This window comes from Phocoena phocoena, chromosome 7 (assembly GCF_963924675.1).
Source record: "Phocoena phocoena chromosome 7, mPhoPho1.1, whole genome shotgun sequence".
Taxonomy (NCBI): domain Eukaryota; kingdom Metazoa; phylum Chordata; class Mammalia; order Artiodactyla; family Phocoenidae; genus Phocoena; species Phocoena phocoena.
This window is the reverse complement of record NC_089225.1, coordinates 60345239-60367737: the sequence shown is the minus strand read 5'-3', so window position 1 is coordinate 60367737 and position 22499 is coordinate 60345239. Positions and strand designations below refer to the sequence as shown.

The 22499-nt window shown below is 40.7% G+C and overlaps 1 protein-coding gene across 4 annotated transcripts in view; it reads right to left on the bottom strand.

The window, feature by feature from the left end:
- OSBPL6 (oxysterol binding protein like 6) overlaps positions 1 to 22499 on the bottom strand; it is an 87904-nt gene that overhangs the window by 56206 nt on the left and 9199 nt on the right. For all 4 annotated transcript variants that reach the window (XM_065881175.1, XM_065881176.1, XM_065881179.1 and 1 more), the window contains exons 2-3: positions 7902 to 7988; positions 1091 to 1213 (exon numbers count right to left, since the gene is read on the bottom strand). In XM_065881175.1, coding sequence (XP_065737247.1) covers positions 1091 to 1213; positions 7902 to 7988 — 210 coding nt within the window. The remainder of the gene's footprint in view (positions 1 to 1090; positions 1214 to 7901; positions 7989 to 22499) is intronic.

Genomic DNA, 22499 nt, shown 5'->3' with positions numbered 1-22499 from the left:
AGAAAGAACAAGGGTGGGGAGAGATTCCTGGCACTGGTGTAACATTATGGGTGCAGGGGCGACTGCCAAGGTTTCTGACAAGTGAGAGGGAAGAAGACTCTTTGACCGGTTTTTATTCCACCCTCAGAGATAGGGGGTTGGGGCAACATTTCCCAACTGTTAACTTTTAAATCCTTCTCTTAAATTGCAAAAAATATATTTCCTCAAGGATATTATAATCCATAACTTCCCCTTTTGGGTCAATGGGCAGCCACCAGCCCGCCATTTGTGCCCACAAATCCATCTGCCTTGAGATGAAACCCATCAGCAGATGTGGCAAGTAATGAACCTGTTCTTTCAGTGATTTCAGACAAGATACTGGTGGTCAATATAAGATACCAAAAGGCTTATATTGAAAATAGAGGACAACTTTCTTCTCCTAAGCATCCAGAATTCCTGCTACTCACGTAACTGCAATACAGTGTAAAATATTTTCTCCATAATTAAAACTGGAAGATGGAAAAAGAATGTGGAGTTAGGTAGAGAGGAATAAACCATACACGTTAAAGGGCAGTAAACAAACTTCCAAGATGAGTGACTTTCCATCTTTAGTTTGCACTGGTAACAATAATTCCAGGAATCTACCCCGAGGACTTAAATGGAAATTCATGTATAAGAATGTTCATCACAACTTCATACAATAAAAAATTAGACATATGCTACATATTCACCAATAGGGAACTGGTTCAATAATGGAATTAGTATAAATCCATCCAATGGAAGCCATGCCTGCATTTAATAAAATCTCATATTTAGAAGAGTATTTAATAAGAACATATTTATACTAATTTAAGTTAAAAAAAAGGCAGAGTAAACAAAAATATGTCCAAACTGGATTTTAACTATCGTGTAAAATATTTTTTCCCTGCATACAGACATTACAGATCTCAGACTTAAATAGGTATGATAGGTTGCAGCCTGTACAGTTAAAACAAGGCCTTGAAGACTAGCTTTACACATACAACTGTACCCTTGGTTTCCCACCTAATGACACCAAATAAGAGCCTCTATTTATGAAGATGATCTGAAGATAATATGATGAAAAAGTTACCTTGTGCCAGCCCTTTAAAGGCCATTTTCTCTTCTTTAGCATAAAGCCTTCATGTTTGTCTGGTCTCTGGACATTGGTTTGGCCTATTTTCAGCCCTTCTATAATCTCCCAGCTGTCAGCTTCCTGAGAGAAAAGAAGAAAAACAAATCACATGTTTCTCAATGTTTGATGACACACTTAAAGCAGATTCTTAAGTAGAAATTGCTTTTAAAGTGATACTCAACCCACCGTTCTGGAGCAAATTCTAGCCTCAGACCCAGCTATGCACTTATAATTGAAGTGAGAACGAGTTTCCGGGTACCCCTGGAGGTATGAGGGTCCATCAGAGATGAGCTGGATGGAGGTGGAGTCTGGGGTAGAATGGACTTTTGATTGCCTGCATTCACAAGGTTTAAAATGCATTTTTCCAGACAGTTCATCTCTGGGCACAGAGGCACTTTAAAGTTTTAAAATAAGATCATTTTGGTGAAACATGTTCAATTCGTGTGTGGGCCTGGTTTTCTGTAGAAATGAAAAGGCTGCAGCAGCTTAAGTGGCTCATGACTTCTCATGCTGAAGAGCAGCGCTGTGGGCATCTGTTTCCTCTCAGTGAGGCTGCGTGCATTTCAGAGTGAGCATAAAATGCCCCGCTTGCCAAACACCCACCAAGAAGTCCGTGCTTCGAAGACATACATACCCTTAGGAGCCCATGAAAGAGCCAGAAATCTGGGATTCTAGAGTCCATATCACCCTCCTCTGTTAAAAACAGACTAAATCATGGTTTCCTCTTCCATGAGACATGTTTTGTTCGTCTATGGTGTTAAAAAAAGTTTTAAAAATGATTTGTCAACATTTTAAACATCAGAGGATTGCAGGCTTTAAAAACCCAAATTTCTAGTGTTTTGTGAAAGCCTAAGATCTGGCAATGCTGGGCCTGCCCTGAAGGATGGCTGCCCATCTTCAGTTTACCACAGTCCCCCTTGGGTCTGCTTCCATGTTAGATACCTGCCCCTTAGCAACATCCTGGGTTTTAAAATCCCTGGACCAGGTAATTTCTAAGGGCTCACGCAGCTCTGAAGTAACCGCTGATCTGGCAAACACTCATATTCTAGATCTCAGGCTTGGGGCACAATCAAGCAAAGTAGAGGCAGAAACAACGAGGTCACATCCCATGCACAACCGCTGCAATCCTGCCCACAGTGCAAGGAAGCAAAATCTCTCAGCATAACCTGCTCGGCTGCCTCAGCTCTGGAAAGACGGATGCAGCTCCACGGATCAGGGCAGGCCCCTCTGCAGAACGCCCCAACCCAAACTGACTCAGGAAGCTGCCTTCTGACATGTTCTATCAGAAATCATCTTTAGACCACAGCACAAAGACTTCAACGGGAATGGCAGTGGGTTCCATTTCAGGGCCGCTGGACTTGCTGGCCCAGTGTCTGGGTGGTGGCCGCCCAGAACCTGCTGCAGGACTGTGAGGCTCTGACAGGACCCAGGGGCGAAGGGGCCGTAATCGGTTACCGATGTCGGCCACAGGAGCAGGGGGGGAGAGGGTTGTGTATTTGCCATCCACGCCTCTTTCCCCTGTCTTCTCCTTTCATCTCAGAAGCTGCTTTCCCTATGGCCGAGTCAAATCTAAGCCCAAATATGTGTAACTAGAGGGGGATTTTCACCGAAAATTGTTTCCAGGAGATGTGGCTGAACATTGCTTCATGCAAAACATCATGAAGCCTAGGAGATACTCCTGGCTTGTGAAGAGCCCTCCAAAGCCAGCATCGTGCTTCTACCCTATCTAAGCCCAACCCTACAACCACCACTGCCCTGAGAACTAATGTGAGATCAGTGTTATTTCTCCATCTGCTTGGTCATCCCTGAGGGGTGCCTAGTGAATGAACTACAGCCCTTACAGAAACGCACCTACCAGTGTTCATTCAGCAATATTAAGAACCCTTTGAAGGAGCTGTAAATCTCCCCTTAACATAAGAAAACAACCCCCAAAGTGATTTTCTACTTGAATACTGTCAGAAACTGTGATTGGTCTGAACTGTTAATTAGATACAGTAATTTTTAAATGTATATTTCTCTATGGAATGTGTATCTCTCTAAATAAATCCACTTCTTACCTAAAAAAAAATTATATATACATATATATATATATATTTTCTGATGAGACAGTTTCAGGCTCTATACCATGTTTTTTGGACAATAAAAGGGATTATCATCAGGAGTACAAAGCAGAGCGTTTTGGAATTTTCATAATAATGAATTGCAATTGAATTCAGGTGAGCATTGCTTATAAATAATGTTAGAATAACAGAAGAAAATAGTAGCTTCTCATAAAAAGTCCAGTATCTTTGGCTTTTTACTCTCATCAGCAAAGTAGATAAAAATGATGGATTTTTATTCCATAAAAGTGATGGATTTCTATAGATTTCTTTTAGAAAGCCTTGGTATAATCAAGAAATTAAAAGAATAACTCTCTATATATGTGTACGTATATTCATTAGTGCTCTCTCTGTTCTTAGAGAGATATCAGCTGTATTTTTTTTTTTTTTTTTTTTTTTTTTTGCGTTACGCGGGCCTCTCAATGCTGTGGCCTCTCCCGCCGCGGAGCACAGGCTCCGGACGCGCAGGCCCAGCGGCCATGGCTCACGGGCCCAGCCGCTCCGCGGCATGTAGGATCCTCCTGGACCGGGGCACGAACCCGCGTCCCCTGCATTGGCAGGCAGACTCTCAACCACTGCGCCACCAGGGAAGCCCTCAGCTGTATTTAATGATATTTCTATTTTTAGTAGCCCCATCCATAGATACCATCTCCAGAAGAATAGCATTTTTATTTTTGGCTAGATCTTATCTTATCTGAAGGCTAGTAGTGTTCATCTTTGATTTATTGTGTGTGTGTGTGTGTGTGTTTGTGTGTGTGTGTGTGTGTGTGTGTGTGTACATATATGATGAATACTCTGGATTACTAATGAAAATGGAAACATTTAATAATAAGTACAAATGCTTTTTGGATTTTTTTCTAATTAAAATCAGACTGTAGTAGTTGCTTGTCCCTGTGGTGCTATGACTACTGATCTCTATCACAGCAGTTTTTTTCTTCTTTGGGAATTTAACCACAGAGGGAAAAAAATGGGGGGGGTATAGATAAGTAAGATAGGAAAAGCAAGAAGTTAAAATGTATTTTTTAAACATAAATGCAGCAGCTCTGAACAAATAATTCCACTCGCTCTGATGCAGAATTACTAAACCCAGCAAAAGAAATTAGGAAGAATCCTAACATAGTTCTTAGAGTTAAATAAACTGTCAAACAGACAAAAAGGCAAAAGATAAAGCCAGAACAAACAACTCTCTCTACTTCAATTATAAATACTGGAGACTTCCCTGGTGGTGCAATGCTTAAGAATCCACCTCCCAATGCAGGAGACATGGGTTCGAGCCCTGGTCCGGAAAGATCCCATATGCTGCAGAGCAGCTAAGCCCATGCGCCACAACTATTGAGCCCACATGCCACAACTACTGAAGCCCGCACCTAGAGCCTGTGCTCCGCAACAAGAGAAGCCACTGCAATAAGCCTGCGCACCGCAATGAGGAGGAGCCCCTGCTCGCTGCAACTAGAGAAAGCCCGCGTGCAGCAACAAAGACCCAATGCAGCCAAAAATAATAAATAAAGTAAATTTTTAAATAAATAAATAAATAAATACTGATGATAATGTTACAGATAAGGTGTGTAAGAAATGAAATATCCCATCCCAGGACTTAGTACAATCCATCTCTATACTTAGTAGATCAGGTCTATCTTGAGAAAGCTAAAATTACTTTCTGAAAATTGAGTAATTTTTTCATAATTTCAATTGATATTAATTTTCTGCTTAAAAGCCACCAACTTTCATAGGTTTACTTAGAAACAGAGTCAAAAGCCCTAATGTGATCACATCAGTACTTGAATCAGATTATACAAACATTTTTGCTCTTACAGAGGCTTTAAAAAGAACTTTGATGTAATAACAATACCTAAAAACAGAAAGTAACCTAATTATAGCCCCAGTCTGCTCATTTGAAAAAGCCAGAGACACTTCCTTTCTCAAGGGTATATTCTCTGTGCATGTGTGAGTGGGCAGGGGAATATATGGAATGCTTTAGGAGGTGAAAGCACCAAACAAAGAAACTGGAAAAATCCTGAGACAGGAGTATGTGTACTTCAAACAATGTTCTTCCACCACCAACCAGTGCCCAGGAAGCCCATCTTCTCTCAAAGGGGCTGAGAGATGGTGAGATGCTATGGTGTCTGGATTGGATGGGATTCTCTGATTTCATCAGGTCCCAAGAGATGTGTTATCTATTAACAGAAAAACACAAGAGTATTAGTTGTACAGCAAGGTCCAAGCAGGCAGCTGCACGGAGGAGTAATGGGAAGTGGATACTGTTGGTGCCCTACCCAGATCCCTGTATCAGGCCAGTGGACCCATGTCCCAGCTGCTGTGAGCACTGTGAACTGCTAAGGCTAACAGCTTCCTTCTTCTACCAGGAATTGCTGTTTGGCCAAGCTGGGGCCTTCACCTGGGAAATTATGCTGTAGCATCACCCTCCCCCATGGCTCTCAAGGACTGAAGGACACAAGGGTACAAACAGCTGAGGGAATGAAAAGTCCTTCTTGCCTCAGGGTGAGTCCAACTCTGTGACATAACTCATGCTCCAGAGCTCACCATGGGATCAGGTTGAGGGTGGACTCCAGCTGGAACCCCCTATTGCTCAGCACCGGCACCTGTCCTAACCTCTTCGCTCACCCCTTTCCTCCTAAGGGTTCTTCCTCCATAAATCACAGGCACCCTAAGCTCAGTCTCAGGCTGTCCTAGGGAATCTGACATAAAGGAAGAATGTGAAATAAAGTAATGAGTGTGGTAAGTACAGAGACGGGCTACACAAGACAGCCTGGGGCTGAGGGAGTCAATGACCAGCACTTGAGAAAGGGTTCCTGTGGGCCTAATTTAAAAGAAGTTGGAGTTTATTTCAGTGAAGAAAGGGGAAGGGAGCAGGACAGCATTCCTGCAGGCCTGGTGGAAGAAACAGATGCCCAACAGTGGAAGAGAGAAAGGCATGGCCGGAGGGAACGGCATGCAGGTGGCTGCAGCTGGAGTATGAAGTGAAATGCCCAAGAAGCTGGAGATGTAGCTGGTGGGCCAGGAGTGGCCGGAGCAAGTCATGTGTATGTGTCGCTCCCTACTTGTTGTTTTAATACCAGCACCTCTCCTTTCCATTTCTGTGTCTCATTCTACAAGTCTTCCTTTCTCTGTTTCCACTGCTCTAAATGTCACATACTTCACAGCTATCTGACTCTGGACAACTTACTTATACATACCCCAAGTCTCAGTTTCCTTATCAACAAAATGAGAATGATATCGGTACTCACTTCATCGAGTTGGGGACTGACTGAGAGGATGTATGTACTAATCCAGTGCCTGGCTCAAAGTGGGTGCTCAGTCAATGTTAGCTGCCTTCTCTATCACCCCTAAATCAATATTTATTCTCTCTGTCCTTTAGCTGTGTGTAAGAGAGGACTGAGGTTTCAAAGAGATTAGTCGTCACATTTACCAAGTAGACATTCTCTGTTTGCCATTCAAATAGAAATAAGAGCATTTTTCATTTCTAAGTTTTTTAAAAATAGTTTAATAACTCCCCCTTTTTTAGTTTAGCAGTCTACTCCTGTCTGATGGAATAAATTTATAGTTTGTAATGCCTTCAAAGTGTAGAGGTACAAATGTCTGTATTCTACAATACAGTAGTGTAGTAGAGTGTTCTTTTCCTAAAGGATTCTGTTTAATATAGGAAAAGCAATGTGGATGGATCACTTATACATACTTAGAAGTTAATCTTTCAGGGAGATTAAAGTGCTGTTTTTATATTTGGATTCAAAATCCCCATGCGTTCTATTTTCTGAGTTTCTCAGTAGGAGAGCCAACCCACCGGAAATCTCAGGGAATCGAGCAAGGGGTGGGGGTGAGTAGGATGGTGTCTCCTTGACTTTTCTTTGTGATTTTTGCATTTTAGACATAAATGAATTTAGATATCCTCCTAGTCCGAGGAAGAGAAAGCTGAAGAGGAGGGGACACTGGCTTCCATGAAACAGAAAAGGTCTTCATCAGTAGTCTGCAGGGTTCTCCTCAGAGCTCACTGCTAGGAAGTCCAGACGTGAGAAGGGGACTGGAACTCTGAATGTACAACGCCCCCTCTGGCTAGGGACTGTGTTACTCTGCAGGTGGGGTAGAGCTTAAACAAGTCTAAGTTTGAATCCCTGCTCTGCTACTTAGCAGCTTTTTTGACTTTGGGCAAGTTACTAACTCTCGGTTTCCATACCTGTAAAATGTAATAAAAACCTACACTGCATGGAACTGCTCATAAGGATTACAGTAAATGGGATCATGTATCTAAGCAGTTAGTATAGCACCTGGTGTGCAGTGCATGGGCAACAACTGTACCTGTTGTTGTGTTGTTACTGCTGGACCCAGTGATGTTTTTCTATAACCTCGATATAGAAATATTAGCTCATCTTACCAACAGGGAATGCAAAGAGTTTCTCTTGCCCTTTTCCCTTAAAATAAAGAGAATTCTGGACGTTTCTATGTAACCCTGCACATCCCAGCAAATACACTTTCATCTCTTTCCTCCTTACGCAGGGCAAAGAAACCCTACATACTGGAGGTGGAAAGAAGTGAAAGAGCAGCTCTACAATGGGTGTCACAGCTACCTTAGGGGAGTCAGGTGTAAGAGGTATTGTTCAACTGGCCACAGGCCAGGCATCCTACCATGTGAGAAAGCAACACATTCTGTCACTGACCTTGGAGAGGGGGACCGGTTCCAGCAGTTGCCGACTTACAGAAGGTTCAGTGCTAGAGGAAGAAGTCCTCTCCAGTATGTGGATACTCTGAAAATACATGGAAATACAGCCTAGGGTTAGAGAACCCATTTCTCATGTCGATGGACATGGGGGTGAGATCACACAGATCACAGTGAGAACAGTGAGCTATATTAAAAACCGCAAGTTCCTGAGGGGACCAAAGGTAGCAACAACTGTAAGAAAAATGCGAGGATAAGGATTTTGTTTTCTCCCCTTATGGACCTGCTGGTGAATTCCTGCTGCAACGCTGGTTTCAGTCTTAGAGAAAGAGTCAGAGAACACATATATTAAAAAAAAAAAACATGGATTATGTCTCAACATTTTTATAACTATGAGAATGGTGGCACACCTACTACTTAGACAATTAGCCTTACATAGAAATATTTGCTCATCTCTCCAATGGCAGGAGACAAAGAGAAAGGTCTACATCAAAAAGCCCAGAGCCTTAATACCATTCAGTCTCTAGAGTTTCTTATAATCCTTATAGGATAATTATATATTATAATATTATAATTATATGACAATTCTTAAATGCACAGAGAAGAAAACAATACATCACATATAATAAGCAGTAGATGTCTTTCAAAGACTATAAAGAGCATTCACAGATCAGTGAGATGACATTCCAACAGGAAAAGAGGCAAAGCACATGAACAGGCAACTTGTGCAGAACATTTGAAAAGATGTTCAACTTCAACCACAAAGATTTTCAAAGAAGTGAAAACCAAAATAATAATGATTTTTTAAAAACCCATTACATTCAAGAATAGATCAGCATTGGGGGAAAGGGACTATAAACTGGGTACAGTCTTTCTAAAGAGGAATTTTGCAATTGTATTAAAAAGTCTTTGGAAAAAAAAGTACCTGCCGCAATGATCCAGCAATCCCACAGCTAAGTCTTTACCCTAAGGAAATGATCAGACTGGTATGGAAAGATATAGGAACAGACGTGCTTACTAAAGCATTATTTTATTATAGTAAAAAAAAAATCTAGGGCTTCCCTGGTGGCGCAGTGGTTAAGAATCTGCCTGCCAAGGCAGGGGACAAGGGTTCCAGCCCTGGTCCAGAAGATCCCACAGGCCACGGAGCAACTAAGCCCGTGTGCCACAACTACTGAGCCTGCACTCGTGAGCCACAACTAGTGAGCCTGCGTGCCACAACTACTGAAGCCCGTGTACCTAGAGCCCATGCTCTGCAACAAGAGAATTCACCGCAGTGAGAAGCCCACGCACCGCAACAAAGAGTAGCCCCCGCTCGCCGCAACTAGAGAAAGCCCGCATGCAGCAAAGACCCAACGCAGCCAAAAATAAATTAATTTAAAAAATTTAAAAATCTAATACATATGAGAATAGTACAGACTTTTAAGGATATAACATGCAGTGAATCAAAGTGACAACATGAATTTCTGTTTATTGGTATGGAAAAAATAGCCATGATGTTCTGTCAACTAAAAAATCAGGCTATAAGGAGTATGTAGAATATGATGATGTTAAACATATAATCAAAATATATTTCAGAATGTTAACAGTAGCTGTACAGAGGTGGTGGGATTATAGATGATTTTTAATTTTTTCTTAATTTTTTTCTAATTTTTTAGTGCAAAAAATATACATTACTTTATATTTGGAAAAAATTAAGCACTTTATATGAAGGGATAAATCTGAAAGACGTTAAAGGAATAATTCAATGGAGTTAATATTTAGATATAGGCTGAAAATGTAACATTTTTCCTCTAGTTATAACATTTCATTGTTTCAATAGACAAAGTTGGATTTTATTACTTATTAAGGTCTCTTTTTAGTATCTCACTGGAAAACTATCAGATTAATGTTTGCTTTTTTCATAAAGAAAATTACACTTTGACCTGAGCCAAATTATTCTAATTTCTTTAGGTTTTCAAGCTTTTGGTTATTTCTGTTACCTTGAAAACAAGAAGTCCGATCGTAAATTTTTAAAATCCTACCTGAATGCTTTTTTAAGTCATTTATTAGAAAGAGGATAACTGAAGTGAAAGATTTAGGAATTGCTCCTATTTCTCCAACTTGTGAGGAAGCAGAAGAAATAAGAACAGATATTTTGGGGCCAAATACAAAGTTGGGCCGGGAGAGCAAGAATTCCTAATCTGACAGCTGAAGTGTCCAAGGACAATTTAAGCATTAAATGGGACTCTGCTCTTTCCATTCCCAGGTTCACTTGAATTAGCAGGGAAAAATGATACAAGGGACTGAGCATCGACATATTCAGCGTCAGCACCTTTTGTGGGAGAGTCAGAAGCAAAGGCATACTACAGAGAGAAAAACAGGGAGTGTGTGTTCAGATCTTTAACAGACAATGGGACCCCTATCATTTGAATGTTGGTGCGTTTAATGTTGTCTCAGAGGTCTCTGAGACTGTCCTCAATTCTTTTCTTTTTAAAAATATTTATTTTATGTATTTATTTAGCTCTGTCGGGTCCTAGTTGAGGCACACGGGAACTTTGTTGCAGCATGTGGGATCCTTCATTGTGGCTCTGGGCTCAGCAGTTGCGGCGCACAGGCTTAGCTGCCCCGTGGCATGTGGGATCTTAGTTCCCCGACCAGGGACTGAACCCTAGTCCCCTGCATTGGAAGGTGGATTCTTAACCACTGGACCACCAGGGAAGTCCCCTGTCCTCAACTCTTTTCATTCTTTTTTCTTTATTCTGCTCTGCGGCAGTTATTTCCACCATTCTATCTTCCAGCTCACTTATCCGTTCTTCTGCCTCAGTTATTCTGCTACTGATTCCTTCTAGTGTATTTTTAATTTCAGTTATTGTGTTGTTCATCACTGTTTGTTCTTTAGTTCTTCTAGGTCCTTGTTAAATGTTTCTTGTATTTTCTCCATTCTATTTCCGAGATTTTGGATCATCTTTACTGTTATTACTCTGAATGATGTGGTACATATATACAATGGAATATTACTCAGCCATAAAAAGGAACAAAATTGGGTAATTTGTAGAAATGTGGATGGACCTCGAGACTGTCCTACAGAGTGAAGTAAGTCAGAAAGAGAAAAACAAATATCATATATTAACACATCTATGTGGAATCTAAAAAAATTGGTATAGATGATCTTATTTACAAAGCAGAAACAGAGACACAGACATAGAGAACAAATGTATGGATACCAAGGGGGAAAGGAGGGGGTGGGATGAATTGGGAGATTGGGATTGACATATATACACTATCGATACTATGTATAAAATAGATAACTAATAAGAACCTACTGTATAGCACAGGGAACTCTACTCAGTGCTCTGTGGTGACCTAAATGGGAAGGAAATCCAAAAAAGACGGGATATATGTATACGTATAGCTGATTCACTTTGCTGTACAGTAGAACCTAACACAACACTGTAAAGCAATTATACTCCAATAAAAAAAAAAAGAAGACAATGGGAACAAATGACCTGGGACTTGCATTATTTACTTGTTCATGTTAATATTCTGTATGGGATCCTATTTAAAACATAGCAGCTGAATATGAAATTTAGATTTATTCTGAGATCATATAATTAGGAACTAAAATGAGAATTGTTGTTGAAGCAAAAATTGTATTACTTTCTAGGATGTAATCATCTCCCCTCACACCCCTTCACTTTCTTTTTTGTGTTTAGAAATGACCAAAGTAATATATGCTCATTATAAAAAATTCAAGCACAGCATAGAAATATATAAAAGAAGTCAAAGTTCCCACCCCACTGTTACTCTCCCCACCCCTCTAACTTCTGCAGCAGTGCTTCTCAAAAGGTGGTCCATGAACCCTGGAGGTCCCCAGGGCCCTTTCAGGGCATGTGCAAGGTGAAAATTGTTTTTATAACAATACCAAGATGTTATTTGCCTTTTTTACTCTCATTCTCTCACGAATGTATAGTGGAGTTTTTCAGAGGGTACATAACATAAGGATCCTTCTCTATCTTCACACTTGCAGATTGGCTAGGCAATAAAATACACATAACATTTCCTCCGGCTTCCCCCTCCCCCAAACAAACAAACATGGTAAGAAATGCGAAACCTGGAAAGAAACTTGACCTTAGCAACTATGCAGGCAAGAAATAAAGGATTAACTCAGGAACTTAGCCAGGTGAAAGAAAGTAAATCGCCTAATTTACAAATCAAGCCACAGAAACAGAAATCAATTTAGGATATTTAAAGTGTGATAAAAAATGAGTTTTGTCTCTGTATAGAGACCTGGGGATACTTAAAATGTTGCTGGGATTTTGTGGGTCAGAAGGGTTAGTGACCAAACAAACCAGGACAGCATCTGTAAAATACCTACTGCAGTACCTGTCACAAGAAACACAACATTAGTCTTTTCTCCACCCGATTTTACAGAAGTTCATATTAGGGAAGAAAAGTAAGAGGTTCATTCATTTCAAACATTTATAATATAGTACACATGTAAACTGAATGAACAATCCAAACCCCAAATTTTGTTGATTTTCCAAGGAACAGAGAATTATAAAAGTGTTTCCTAAGATACAGTAAGTACATGAATATTTTTATTACCACAAACATATGTATATATTTTACTGAAAAAGTAAAGCATGATTTATAAAACTACCAGCTGATGATACCTATTATTATAAATGTAACTAGCTTCAAAAAATAAGCTATTTCATTTAATTTTCATAATGATAAGAAGCCAAAAGGTCTTATACAAACTTGTGCAGTATATTGTATATTTGTATATTATTCGAACGTATCATCTATCCAATAATAAAAAATTAATCCACTACCTTAAGAATTGGCTTCAAACTCATGGTTTTTAAATAAAAGCCAAAAGTATATCCCTGAAGTTTTGTAATTACACACACAACCACTCATTATTTTTAATGAAATATCCAAGTACTTGAATGCTACTTTTTAATAGTGCAGATATGAAGAAGACAGTTTTCAAATTTGTCATACTCAGTCTTGGATTCTAGTTCAACTGGATGCTCCATGAAAGTAAGAACCAGCCCATCTTCACCTTGGTATCCTACTCCCTTTACCCCTAGCACAAGGCCCTGCATACCACAGCCAGTCAATTTCTAGAATTTTTCAGTGCTCTCTGATTAATTTGTAGAGAACAGTCCCTCAGCAATCATTAACACAAGATCAGGTATAAAACTGCCTTCTAGCTTCATCTTGGAAATATCAAAATCACAGCTCCAATAGAATAGAACTTTTGAAAACATTTTAAAATAAGGACTTTTAAACTAGGAACATCTGGTGAATTAATCACAGAGCTCTTGTTTATTAGATTTGAAGCTGTGACTGGTCAATGGAGAACACAAAAAAATGTAATGTGGCAACATCTTCAGTAACAAATTAAATCTTCATAATGTTTCCTTTAATATCAAAATTTGTGCTGTACTTCTTTAGACTTTTGTTCACAAGCTGGCTATTTTCATATTCTTTCACATGACTTGGAAACACATGCCATGTACCTTCAAGGTGTTATACATATTATATAAGCAGGTTAACTAAAGGGTTACATAAACCTGTTAATTATTCTTTTAAAATCAAGTTTTCTTTCAAATACTAAACTTACAACTTAATTTCCAGGTCAGTGTTTTTTCTTTAAGACTTTTTTTTTTTCCCCCTTGAGCAGTTTTAACTCACAACAAAACTGAGAGAAGGTACAGAGATGTTCCATATACCCTTTGCCCCCACTCATGCATAGCTCTCCCCCATTATCAACACCTCCGACCAGAGTGGTACCATTTGTGACAACTGATGAACTTAGGTTCATTCCAGATCAGTTTTTTAAGGAACTTAGAACACACAGAGAAGGTGGAAGTACTCACCCGTCCTTTGTGCTCCCTGCTCAGAGAGAACTGATGCACACTTAGCTTAAAACCAGGAGTCTAGCACACATATTTCACTGCAGCTCTTTAATTTGGTAAAAGTTTGTTCCCCAGGTAGCATCCACTGATCTCAATACCTATTCGGCAGCAAGTGGAAATCTGCCAACATGACTAAAGTCTGGTTTACCTGGTGTCAAAGATGTGGGTAAACAGACAATGAGACATTTAACAATAGCTGAACGGTTTAGTTGCGACTCCCGCAGAGAGAAACGTGACTCTCAAAATGAAAGTCCACAGAACTGCTGAATGAGTCTCTTGGTTTGTCCAGCCTGTCGTTTACTTTAATTTCATTTTAAAGATGTAAGAGAACTGCTGGAAATATTTTAGGTTGTGGCTACCAACCTCTGTACAGACTCACTTTTCGTACAAATTTAAGACATAATAAGGAGAACTGGACCATTACTCTCTGAATGTTAACTCCATTGAAATTGTTCTTCTCATTATTTTATCTAAGCTATTTTTCTATTCATGAATTACATAAAATATTTTCAAAGAAAAATATCCAAAATGATTTATAAACTTCTAAAGTATTTTCTTATTCAAGCTTCTGGCTGTTAGGCTTGTCTCTCTTCTAGTTCTACCTAATTCTGACATAGCAACACTATTTCAGTGATACTAGTAACCTTTATAGTGTTGATGATGATGACAGTGGTGAGAGTTAATATTTAGTGCTTCCTATATCCCTGTCTCTATGCTTTCCATGGATTATTTCATTCTGTCTTCATAAAAAGCCTTTAACTAATTACTATTAAATTTATTTTATGGCTGACTGAACAGAGAGAGGCACAGTAAGGTTAATGACACAGAGTCAGTAAGTATTGGAGCTGGAATGGAAATCAAGGTTCTCCTCTGGACTCCAAGCTTTTAAATACTGCCCTCTACTAAAGTTAAAGCTAATGTCAGATGATAAAAAATTACAGCAATTTCAAGTAGTGTTTAACCTCAAGACTAACTGAACACATCTACCACAACCTTTCATGGAAACAGAGGGGCAGAAATGAGTAAAACAAACAAACAAACAAAAAAGGCTACAGCACTCTTAAATATGGTACAACCTTGAGGTTTGTTTCCAACTTTCAAAAACTAAGAGCAAGCCAGCTAGCTTTTACTTCAGGAATGCAGTGTCTGATGCAGAGAAAAGAACATGAGTTTTGCAGTCACACAGACAAGCATACCAACCCCCATGCTGCTATTTACCATGTGCCTTGGGCAGATCATGAACCTTTCTCAGCCTCCATGTTTTCCATCTGTAAAATGGGGATGTTAATGTCTAGCTTGGAAAACATTGCAAGTCACTGAGTTGGCACCCAGTGTATGGACAGTGCTGCCTACATGCTGGCACACAGCAGGCATTCCATAAATGGTAGCTAACAGCTCAGTTATAAATGCCGTAAGAATAAATGTTCAGGAATACTGTGCTTTCTTATTTCCACAGAAAGATGTGTTCAAACACCCTGCAGGTGTACCACACCTGAGTACCCTTTTGAAAGCAAAGAATCCGTACCTGACATGGCCATTATGTTACGTGGTCAATCTAGCAACCATAGTTAGCACCACGTCATGACCAGAGCATCGGAATTTACAGAGAAAGCTGACAAAGTGAGTAGAGACAGATGCCCTAGATACCTGCCAGTGGGAAAGCAACAGCAGCGGATGGCAATGCACATTCTGCATCCCTTGAATGTCTACAGCAAAAGTGGTGCACGGACTTGCCTGCTGCCTTCTTAATAATGTCCTTCAAGGAATTACTTTTGTTATTTTTGGAATAGCATAAAATATTAAAATCACCGAAGCCAGAAGGCCATGACTGAAGAAGTAGTAATTCTACTACTTTCTCTATAGTAACAGTTATCTTACTCTCACTGAAAGACGGCAGAATTGCATTAATAATAACTCTCGGGCTTCCCTGGTGGCACAGTGGTTGGGAGTCCGCCTGCCGATGCAGGGGACACGGGTTCGTGCCCTGGTCCGGGAAGATCCCACGTGCCGCGGAGCGGCTGGGCCCGTGAGCCATGGCCGCTGAGCCTGCGCGTCTGGAGCCTGTGCTCCGCAACGGGAGAGGCCACAACAGTGAGAGGGCCCGCGTACCGCAAATAAATAAAGCAGTTTTGTAAACTTATGGTCCTTTGGGATGATGTTTTTATAGTCCTAATGAAACACTTGAAAATGTACTCTGTAAGAGCAATGATGTCCAAACCTGGGTGAATAACAGTCTCATGCGGAAGCTTCTATAAACAGATTCCCAGACCTCGTCAACGACCTACGAATGAGACCCTCTGGGGTTCACAACCTTGCTGCTATAAACATGCTGACCCAAACCAGCCAGCTCAAGGTAATGAGATAACTTCTTAAGTGAGAAACTAAGGCAGGCCAAGAGAGCCGAAGTGTTCTGGCAAACATACCAGGGCAAGCAGCGAACAGATTCTTCTCAGATAATGTTGAATTCTAAATCACTTGTGGGTAATGAGCGTGAGTGCCAGGTGGCAAATTTCCTTCCAGTGGTCTCAACTGCAGCACATGTGACATGGACTGAACACATACTGTAAACACCAAGCAGAAGTGGCAACAATACCCAAATGGTGGGGAGAGCAAGAAATCTGTGGGGCTGCTCATTTTGTTTCATGGAAAAGGTTAATTGCCGTTTTCAGTAAACAAATAAGTGATCAGAATTTCTCATTCCAAAAGCAATACAGGTAGTGAAAGTACAGAAAATGTAAAATTCAGGAATGCACAAAGAACCTAAAATTCACCTTTGATACCAGTACTTCACAATAATTATTAACATTTTCGTCTATGTACCTTCTGGTCTATTGCTTCCCAGGCCAATGAGGATGTGAAAAATCACTGTTATTGCTGAGTGAAAAAAAAAAAATGAGGAAATGCGTAACTCAAAAGTAACTGACAAATGCTGCCTTACGAAGTTCACTTAGACAAGTACAGAAGGCCTTTCCCCTAGACATTCCAGCTTGTCAAGCCCTACCACAGAGCAAACAGTGAAGTGGTCAAGAAAAGGGGTCCAGAATCAGGCTTCCAGGGAGCAAACCCTGTCTTAGCTGTTCATTAGCTGTGGCCAAGATATTTCACCACTTTATGCCAGAGTTTAGTTTTCTGGAAAAGGTGACGGTAGCTCAACCTTCCACAGTGAGAACTCATGAGATGTCAGCTGTTGCTGGTGTTGCTCTATTATTCATGAACGTTTCCTAATATTTAGACTTTTCAGAACACCCAATTTACAAAATGTACCTAAGTCACAGAAGTTGGTCATAGTGTGAGTTTCTGCAAGCGGATATTATTTTCCTATCGACACTGGTCCTCAGTCCTAAAAGTTAGGTTCCTTGGGATGAGTGGAATCCCCAAAAGCCTAAATTGGGAGCAAGTCAGGAATTTAAACATACCTAGCACCACGGGCTTTATTTACCAGCATCACTATGGTGAGGACACCGCAGATTTTCACGTTAGGTTAGTATTTCTCCCTGAACTGAGAGCTGGGTCCCAGGGTCACCCGGCAAATCCCTGGATCCACTGAATTCTACAATTTTTCTATTTAGATACTGGCAGATTTCAAATTATATTCCTCTTCACTGATAAGACTGAAGATGATTTAAATTGGAGGTTAGGTATAAATCAAGAATGCTTGAATTCTTCTCCCCGGAAATGAGAAAATTTTTGTTTAAGGATCATTATAGTTTTCACAACCCAAAGATGGAAATAGGTTTCATATTCAGAAAATAAAGATACTGTATTTCAAAGCAGTAATTTGGTTATTTCATTTAGCAAAGCTATTTGAAGAAGATGCTTCAGAGGTTCAATTGGAAGAAAAATATTCCAAGTCAGTTCACATATATGCTGGGGATATTTTTATATCTGTTTGTCTGTTTGCCCAAGAAGAAAACTTGTTATGAAAACCCTGTACATAAAGTATAGTCACTGATGAGGAACATTTTTACCTTCTGGTTTTCTAGATACCTTCTTCACTAATAATGAACACTGCAAAAATAGCAGATGCTGCCGATATCAGAACTGGTGGTTATATGGTGGTAAACCAGCCCATGGTTACATAAGTCTCACTGAATCACCGCTTGGGACAGACTTCACATGTTACCAGTCAGAATGTTAACTGAATGAGCCACGGTTGGTTTTCTTAATTATTGTTGATTATGTATAGGAAACATTTTTAGATACCCATGTAATTGATATCTTCTATTAGGTTGGAATGGTTGACCATAATACTGAATATATATTTTATTAATAACTGGCAAGAAGATTAACTACCAGCTTCTTATGACTAATATTATTTTTTTCTTAAAAAGTTCTTTATTTTATGATCTCTGAGCTCCCGTAAACTTTAAATCATTATAAGGAATAGCTGGTATTTTTTTTTCTTTGATTTTTCATTAAACAAAAAGATTGAGTCACTTGAGCATTTACAATGTCTAACCCGGTAGAGCTATAACAATTCACTCTAGTAATGGACACTATCACCTGGTAATTATGTGTTCCAAATCCCAAGTTCTTAGAGGAATAGTATCTGATTTTCTGAAATGACTTGATAGTGACACAAATAAAAATAATCACTGGTTCTAAGCAGGGGCCTCACTTTAAAAAATGTAGATCCTTGGCTGATCCCGAACTACTGAAACTGTCTCTACAGGGTGGTCCCAGTCTTGTATATTGTAAAAAATTCTCTAAAATATGTAATATAAGGGTAATTATCAAAACAAACAAAATCCAGTCAGCCGGCCATAAACTTAGCCAATTACATAACATTACTGTAAAATAAGTACTACGAGAGACTGGAAACAGCAACTCTTGTTTTAAAATAGAGTTATCGCCCACCCCACCAATATTTTTAACACCTGTGCAGAATGCTCCCAACGCTTTGCTTCTGGTTTGAAATCACTGCCTTCATAAGCCTCAAGCCATTTATTCTAGCATACAATCACTGTCAGCAGCAAGCAGGAGGGTCTGTGCTCTCCTGGTACCTTCTGCCACCTCTGGACCATCCCTCTTCTACTCTCAAAATCCACTGTTCTTGAGAGACTCAGAATTCCCAACTAATCTACTTTCTCTCCTACTAATCATCTCCCAACTGCATGATTATTCCTTCACAGCTACCAAGGCCTCTGGAACCTGGTCCACAATCTTCCTCTCCATGCCAAATAGTCATTCATTTGTTCATTCAAATATATTCTGAGCCATATCATATGCCAGGAACTGTAGGAGGTGCTAGGGATACAGTATTAACAAAAGAAAACCCTTGTTTCCAGGGAGTTTACACTGCAGTGATACGGAATAGAGGAAGAGGACACAAATAAAAACAGATAAATATGTAACGTGTCAGGTGGTGGTTAATGCTCTGAAGACAAATAAAAGCAGGTAAGCGTACAGTGAGTGATGTGGATACACAGGGGAGAGCAGGAGAAGGCTACCCAAAAAGGGTACATTTGGAGAATGATTCAAATGTGTGAGCACACATGGGAATACTTGGAAGAAAAGCGAGCTGGTCTGAGGAGGGCCAAAAATGCAAAGGCCCTGAGGTGGCACCCTGCTTGGCACATCGAAGGAAAATGCTGGGGAGAACTAAGTGAAGTGGAACGTGGTAGGAGATGGGACCAGAGAGCTATATGCAGATCCAGATTATAAATAACATTGTAGACAACGGTCAGCAATTCCAATATTTCAGGAGAGATGGGAAACCACTGGAGACCTTGGAGCACGTGAGAGGCTTGATCTGACTTAGGTTTTAAAGGGATCACTTTTAACTACTTTGTAAAAAATGAACTGTATGTTGGTCAAAGGTAGAAGCACAGAGAGCAGTTAGAAGACTATGGCCATAGTTTGGGTGAGAAATAAGGTGGCTCAGACCAGGGTGGAGGGCGAGGAGGAGGGAAGCAGAGGTCAGATTCCAGGGACACCCTGAAGGCAGAACCAACAGGATTTGCTGAGGGTCTGGAAGTGGGGTGTGAGCAAAAGAGAGGAGTCGAGGATGGCTCCTGGTAAGGGTTTTGGCCTTTACCAAATGAAAGGACAGAGTTGCTGTTTACTGAGATAAGGGGGACTGGAAGGAGTAGATTTGCGAGTGAAATTAAGAGTTCAGTTTTGGACATGTTAAAGTTTTGTTGTTGTTGTTGCTGTTTGTTTGTTTTTATTTTTGGCCATGCTGGGTCTTCACTGCTGCGCACGGGCTTTCTCTAGTTGCAGTGAGCGGGGGGCTACTCTTCGTTGTGGTGCGTGGGCTTCTCATGGCGGTGGCTTCTCTTGTTGTGGAGCACGGGCTCTAGGTGCATGTGCTCTAGTTGTAGCACGCAGGCTCAGTAGTTGCGGCACGCAGGCCCTAGAGTGCGTGGGCTTCAGTAGTTGTGGCGCATGGGCTTAGCTGCTCCGCAGCATGTGGGATCTTCGTGGACCAGGGATTGAACCCACGTCCCCTGCATTGGCAGGCGGATTCTTAACCACTGCGCCACCAGGGAAGTCCAGACATGTTAAGTTTGAGATGCCTTCTTAACATCCAAGTGGAGATCACCCCTGGTCACTTAAATATTATTGTGGCTGACTTCCTGACACCCTGGATCAGGGTTTGTCAATTCAAATGCTTTCAAGGGCCAGGCAGGAAGCATGAAGTATTGAAATACAATAAGGAGAAGGAGAGACTGTGGCTGATGAGAAAGGAAATGTCCCATCTAAAGGGGAAGCTGCTCCTGAGCCCAGTCTAGTTGCCATTTGGAATCTGGGCCCCGTGTTCCTTTATCTTCCCATTTTGAAATAGAAAGAAGAATCTGGATTTTCAACAACCAAACCTTATGGAAATAAAGAAGTTCCATGATCTATCAAATTCAAGAAGTGCTCAGTTAAATCAAGTCCTGACTGCAGGATTTATCGGTGTCCTTAATTTATTAATTTAAAAAATTGCAAAAAAAGATTGTGTTCAGCATTTCTCCAATTTAATTGACAGCAGACCTTCTTTTCATGCATCATCTCAAGGGACAAGTGTTCCTTGGCACATACTTTGGGAAATGCTGGCTTGTGCAAAAGTTCTAGATGTCTAATCAACCTATTTCCTCTTTGAAAATTGTAGGGAGTATATACCTTGCAGTTTAAGAGTCATAGTTGATCTCACACACACACACAGCCAATTTTGTTAGATATTCTAACATCTAATACCAGACTTGAATAAAGTGTGAATGGAGCAATTACTAAAGTCTTCCAACTTGTTAAATACTAAGTGGGGCCTTGACCCTCTCCTTGGTGAAAAAACAGTGAAATCACAGGGGCACTGAATCACTTCATTTCCCATCTCCTCTCCCTCCCTCACCTGTTGGGCTACATAATTTAGTGACAGGAAGGGCTGCCAATTACTACTATGCACTTGACAGATGTTCTTTGTTCTACTTATCTATGAGGAAGGAAGAAGGGAGAGGACAAATAAACCTGGAATGTAAAATCTGTAATAAAAAGACTGGACTAATATTGTTGCAGGTCTTTAAAAATATCCTCTAGGATACATTAAAATATTTGAGGGGCAAGGCTTGTCTCTGAAGAATTAAGAGTGCGTAGTCTGTTTAAAAGAGCTCACAATACAGTTGAGGAGATCGGTACATAACAAGATAATGAATGTCAAATATTGTCAAGAAGTTCTATAAAGTTTAGAGAAGGGAAAGTTCAACGTGGGCTTGAGCGGCCAGTTGAGAGTGTCACATGAGCTGGTCTTTGAAGCATAGGGAGGTATCAGGTTGAGAGGAGGGTGGTGGGAATTCAGTGCAGGAAAGACAAGGGCAGAGATGGAGATAAGGCAGTTTTGGGAACCATTAAGCAGACAAGACTGTACAGGTTGGGAGGAAAATGGGACACTGAGGCTGGATCCGATCATGGTGGTCTCTGGATACTAAGTAAAGAAATCTGGCCTTAATCATATAGGTAACTGAAAGTCTTTGAAGGAATTTTTTTTTTTTTGCGGTACGCAGGCTTCTCACTGTTGTGGCCTCTCCCGTTGCGAAGCATAGGCTCCGGACGCGCAGGCTCAGCGGCCATGGCTCACGGGTCCAGCCGCTCCGCGGCATGTGGGATCCTCCCGGACCAGGGCACGAACCCGTGGCCCCTGCATCGGCAGGCAGACTCACAACCACTGCGCCACCAGGGAAGCCCTCTTTGAAGGATTTTGAGCATGAATCTGCCAGACTCAGGAAATTCGATCTCAGGAGGCCATAAGGAGCCAGTGAGGCAAGAGCACTCTGCAGGATCCCAGGTTGAGGTGATGAGAATCTGGTCTGGGGAGCCAACAGTGGGACTAGAAAGAAATTACGATATTATGAAGGAGGAAATAATCAATAGGACTTGTTAACCTATTGAATGTGGGAGAGGCAAAGAAGAAGGGAATGGCTTTGACCCTGGGTCCATGAGAGAATGATTACCCTCAGAGCAAACTGGTTTAAGCATACTGATTTAAGGTGAAAATGATACAACTAAGGAGAGATGCCCAATCAAGTAATCAGTGATCTAGGACTAGAACTTGGGAAGGACAGGCAAGAAAGGTGCAGTAAGGTACCACTGTACGGTATATGCTGTGTGCTAGATCCTTTACCAATATGATCAACTTAGGAGAGAAATAGGGATGGACTTTGCAATTTGGCACCATCTACACAGATATCAGTCAAATCAGGAGAACTGTAACA